At 40.8% G+C, this 6073-nt stretch overlaps 1 protein-coding gene across 2 annotated transcripts in view; it reads left to right on the plus strand.

The window, feature by feature from the left end:
* The window catches only part of LOC143289544 (neuronal acetylcholine receptor subunit alpha-3-like), a 19550-nt gene extending 13732 nt beyond the window's left edge, over positions 1-5818 (plus strand). For both annotated transcript variants that reach the window (XM_076598549.1, XM_076598550.1), the window contains exons 5-6: positions 166-321; positions 5332-5818. In XM_076598549.1, the coding sequence (XP_076454664.1) occupies positions 166-321; positions 5332-5557 (382 nt within the window). In that variant the 3' untranslated portion in view covers positions 5558-5818. The remainder of the gene's footprint in view (positions 1-165; positions 322-5331) is intronic.
* Positions 5819-6073: the final 255 nt, after the last annotated feature.

The raw sequence follows: 6073 nt of genomic DNA on the forward strand, positions 1-6073 counted from the left end.
GACGATGATGATGACGACGACAACGCCAATGACGACAACGACAACCAAATTCATCATCAAATCTTAAGATAAATAAACGAATTAATACAAATAAAAATGAAATATGACATAATATAATGTAAAATGATATAATGTAATACAACATAAACGTCGGAACCTTGGCAGGGCCCCACCCGGTGTGAAGGTGTTAAGCATCGGGAAGCACGTGCTGGTGGATTACAATGGCACAGTGCGTTACTTCCCCTTCGTCAGCCTGCCTGTCTTCTGTGACCCCGCCCCCAACCCACACAACACCACCACCTCCTTCTACTGCATGCTCAAGTGAGTACTGAGGTCGATAGTGATGATGAGGGAATTGTAATTGTGATGATCATGATGATATGATGATAATGGTATGTGACGATGGTGATCATGGCTTGATAGATGGATGGATGGATGGGTGGGTGGTTGGTTGGTTGGATGGGTGGATGGATGGTTTGATAAATGGATGGATGGTTTGATAGGTGGATGGATAGTTGGATGGATGGGCGGATGGATGGATTGATTGATAGATGGATGGTTTTCAATTTTCAATTCTTCTTCTTCTTCTGCGTTCGTGGGCTGCAATTCCCACGTTCACTCGTATGCACACGAGTGGGCTTTTACGTGTATGACCGTTTTTACCCCGCCATGTAGCAGCCATACTCCGTTTTCGGGGGTGTGCATGCTGGGTATGTTCTTGTTTCCATAACCCACCGAACGCTGACATGGATTACAGGATCTTTAACGTGCGTATTTGATCTTCTGCCTGCGTATACACACGAAGGGGGTTCAGGCACTAGCAGGTCTGCACATATGTTGACCTGGGAGATCGTAAAAATCTCCACCCTTCACCCACCAGGCGCCGTCACCGTGATTCGAACCCGGGACCCTCAGATTGACAGTCCAACGCTTTAACCACTTGGCTATTGCGTCCGTCGAATTTTTTTTGTTTTCAATTCAATTCAAAATACTTTATCATCTGCTTCAACCAAAAACAGAAATTTCTCTTTAGGCTCCCTTAAATTAAAATGCCCGTCAGCAAAAATCAAAGAGAAAAAAACAAACAACTGACACACCCTTCACCTATCACCATGCACACATCAATTACTATGTAAAAAGAAAAAAAAACATGCGGGTAAGATACTATTATATTATGATTTAGAGTGTAACAACTGTGTGTGTGTTACGTGTGTGTCCGTGCGCGTGCATGTATCGTTATGTGCGTGCGCACACCCGTGTGTGTGCCTGCGTGTTGAGCGTGTGCGCGCTCGTATGTGTACGTTTCAGTCATTATAAAAAGGAGAATATTCAGTAAGATAATTATAACATTTAAAAAAGACAAATGCTCATCAACAGATAAAACCGAAAAACGAATGAGCAGCTGGCACACCCTTCCTTGATCACAGCGTACATATGAACTATCATGTAAAAAAAACAACAAAAAACAAAAAAACCCATTTAGGTAAGAAAACAAAAATTACATTTTAAGATAAAGTGAAACATTTCAATGATATAAAAGGAAAATATTCTGTAAGATAATTATAACATTTAAGAACATGAAATCACAGTTGAAGGGTCAACACCGCCAACAAGACTAAAAGCATGTAAAACTCCTTTCACGCCCCTCTGCGGCAAAACAATAACACTGAGCACACACACACACACACACACACACACACACACACACACACACACACACACACACACACTCACACACGCGCACGCGCGCGCGCGCCCACCCACTTCTCCCCTCCCCCCCTCCCCTCACTTCTTTCTTTACATGCATGCATGCATGCATACATATAGGGAAGAAAGACAACTGCTATCATAACAATAAACAAATCACAGGCAATGGAATAAAAACATTATTTGAGCGAATCATTTATCACAGCAACAGCAGAGGGGGCAAATGATTTTTTTGTGCACATTCTTCTTTGCAAGAGGGATTTTACATCGTCTACCAGAAGGGAGTTTCTGAAAGACCGAGTTAAGTGGATGAGTGGAATCATTAAAAATTTGGAGTGCTTTTCTGCTAAGAGTGGATTGGTATAGGGTGTTCAGTTGTCGCTGGGGCTTGGTTATGATTTTGCTGGCCAGGTTTACAACTCGCCCTAATTTTGTCTTTAACTTCACAGACAGATTGCCAAACCAGGCCACAATACTGAAAGCCATGACACTTTCTATCAGACTTCTGTACACCAGCTGAAGTATGTGTGGACTAACATTAAAACTTCTTAATTTTCGTAGTAAAAGGAGTCTCTGGTGCACTTTCTTGGCAGTGGCATCAACATGTTCACTGAATGTGAGACTGTGATCAACTATAGTCCCTAGATATTTAAAACTGTCCACTATTTCCACTTGTTTCTAATCTATTATGATTGGATTTTGTGTGTGTGTGTGTGTGTCCCTTTCACTGCCTAAAATAAGTTCCTTTGTTTTCTCCACGTTCAGTTCGAGAAAGTTATCCTTTAAGAAAGAGTTTATGACACTAATTTCTAAAAAAAAATACTGTGAAATTCAAAACTCGTCTTTTAAAAGACCTACTAAAGCCATGTCGCCAGCATATTTTACAAAATTGAGAAAAAGGTCTGAGCACCTGATGTCGTTAACGTAGAGGGAGAAAAGTAAACGGGATAAAACACAGCCCTGCGGAACTCCATTATTCACAGTAATAATTTCAGACAACATGAGCCAGCCAGAACTGACATTCAGACAAACACGCTGTGGCCGATCGCATAAAAACTGTCGTATCCATAAAATAAGGTCAGATGTTACATCTAGGTCTATAAGTTTCCTCACTAAAATATGATGTTGAATAGTATTAAAAGCAGCGGGCAGTTCCACAAAAAGTACCCTAACAGATGTTCCAGATTTGTCCAAATGACGTGCGATTAGATCAATTAAAGAAATTGTTGCATCATCAACACCTCGTCTGGCCCTGTACGCAAACTGTAATTGATCCATGTGATCAGCTACACATTTCGACAAGTGTCCACAGACAACTCTTTCTAATCATTTGGCAGTGACAGATGTGAGAGCCACTGGGCGGAAATCTTTCATTTGGACAACACCAGAGAACTTTGGCAATGGAACAATAGTTGTCATCTTCCATAAGAGGGGCATGAAATGATTATCTAAAAGAAACTGAAAAACACGTGTAAAAACTGGACCAAGTTGGTTGGCACAAACTTTTAACACGCGACCTGGTCCGGGCGCTTTATTTGGGTTGACACGTGAAAAACACCTCGTCACCTTAGCTATGTCCAGTTCAAAAGGACAAAGAGACAAGTAACTGACATAGCTCATCACACTCTGCACGGAAATCATGCCTGTCAAACCTTGCATAAAACCTGTTCATGTCATTGGCAAAGCCAAAGGGGTCATCAGACAACAGAGCTTTGGGTCGCTGTTTCCTTCCCATCATTGTATTTAACCCCTGCCAGGCCTTCCTAGCATCCCCACACAACAATTTTCGTTCCACTTTATATTCACGTTTTGCTAACTTAAGTTGACTGTTAAAACTTCTTTTGAGTTCATTTACCTTAAAAGTGTCACCAGCTGAAAATGCTATTTTCTTTTCATTAAGAATACCTTTCAACTCTTTAGTAATCCATGGTTTATTATTAGAAAAAAAAAATCTTAGTGGTCTTTGTCTTAATAACTAAATCTTCACAAAATTGGATGTACGATACAACATGATCCACAAGTGCTTCAAGACTATTGGAACAACTGTCAATAAATAACTGCCAGTCAGTGGCTTCAAAACAACCTTTCAAAGCTTCTACACTGTCACTGTCCCACTTTTTTGTGTTGTGCAATATTGGTTTTTGACGTTTTACTTTTTAAATGTAACTTGGAATGAGATGTACAACATTATGGTCAGACCTGCCAAGAGGTGGCCTGCATCGAGTAGCAAAAGCGCCAGGAATTTCGCCATCGCAATGATCTAAAGTCCTGTTAAGACGTGTAGGGCAAGACATATATTGATGAAGGTTAGGCAAATGTCCTGTTCATTCGTTTATTTATCTATAGTCTGTTCATCTAAGATGATGATATTAGACTGAAAATAAATGATATTATTATTATTATTTGGATTATTATAATTCCTATCATAATGATGATTGTTAGTATTAATTAGAAATCGACATTTCTATATATTCAAATAAAAAGGGGGGAGGTTGAGTTGGGGGTAAGGGGGTGGGGGGCAAGGGGGAGGGGACTAAGAAAGGAAGAGAGAGAGAGAGAGAGAAAGAGAGAGAGAGAGAGAGAGAGAGAGAGAGAGACAGACAGACAGACAGACAGACAGACAGAGAGAGAGAGAGAGAGAGAGAGAGAACAGAATGTGGAAAAGATAGAGTACAAAATTTAAAATGGAGAGGGTGAGTGTCAGTGATTGGAGAAAGAAAAAGCATAATATTGGAAGGGTGTATGTGAGAGGCGGGACGGGCGAAGCGGGATTAGGACGAAAAACAAAACAAAAACAAAAAACAAAAAATTGTATGCACTACTTCTGTAGATTACTTTTTGAAACGAGGTACAATAAAAAAAACACAAACCAACTGGACTATTTAACACATAACTAGCTAACTTGAATAAAGAACAGTTTGAAAGTCACACGTGTTGAAATCTCCAAGTTTGAACACAGCCTGATCCACTGACCTACTTAGCGCTGCGTTGTAACTGTCAGCCACACGTTGTGCTGCCTGTGCGTTGTCTGGGCCTGGAATGTAGGTCAGAATCACACTCACCTGTCCAAATTCACGGGGAAGATAGTGAAGGCGGAAAGAAACAGTCAAGATTTCATACGGATGGATGGTTTGATAAATGTATGGATGGTTTGATAGATGGATGGATGGATGGTTTGATGGATGGATGGTTTGATGGATGGATGGATGGATGGATGGTTTGATGGATGGATGGATGGTTTGATGGATGGATGGATGGATTGATAGATGGATGGATGGATGGTTTGATAGATGGATGGATGGATGGTTTGATGGATGGATGGTTGGATGGATGGTTGTATGGATGGATGGTTTGATGGTTTGATGGATGGATTGATAGATGGATGGTTGGATGGTTTGATAGATGGATGGATGGATGGATGGTTTGATGGATGGATGGATGGAAGGATAGTTTGATGGATGGATGGTTGGATGGATGGATGGATGGATGGTTGGATGGTTTGATAGATGGATGGATGGATGGATTCATTAATGATTGATGGATGGATAGATTGATAGATTGATTGATTTATGAATGGATAGATGGATGGACTGACTGACTAATAGATCAAGCACTGTCCACCAGATTCGGGTCCTGGAGCTACGACCTGGTGTACCTGGACGTGGTGGACCACCGTGACTTTGACCTCTTCCTAACCTATCGGCCCCGGGGTCAGTGGGTCGTGACCTCCATCACGGGTCAGCGCAACCAGGTCACGCTGCCCTCGCTGAACAAGACCTACTCTGACGTCACCTATTACCTGACCGTGACCAAGGCAACAGAGGAACGTGAAGGAGGAAGTGATGACTGAACGAGAATTCTTTTTTTCTTTTTTTTTCCTTTTTTTTAAAATAATGACGTATGCTGACGGACGTTCCCCTACCAACCACAGTGACAAACAAGCATATAATAAAGAAACTGACGACTGAACGACATGAAATACAAAAAGTAGTCAAGAATAAAACATCTATCTAAATGAAGTACGCTGACGTTCATCTACAACCTCACTTGTGTCCAGTACCCGAAAAGAACATAAACGAATTGATGATAAAAAAAAAAGAACAAAAAAGAACAGAGGTTTTTTTAAATGACGTTTGCTGACATCACATACAACCACGGGGTCTAAAGCACAACACAGACATAAAGGAACTGGTGACTGAGCGAAATAAAACACAAAAAGAAAAACAAAACAACAACAACAACCAAAAAACCCCAAACAAACAAACAAACAAAAAAAAACCCACAAAAAAACAAACAAAAAACCCCCAAAACAAACAAAAACAAAAAAAAACACCCCCCCCCCCAAAAAACAACAACAACAACAACA

This window comes from Babylonia areolata, chromosome 14 (assembly GCF_041734735.1).
Source record: "Babylonia areolata isolate BAREFJ2019XMU chromosome 14, ASM4173473v1, whole genome shotgun sequence".
Classification (NCBI taxonomy): Eukaryota; Metazoa; Mollusca; class Gastropoda; order Neogastropoda; family Buccinidae; genus Babylonia; species Babylonia areolata.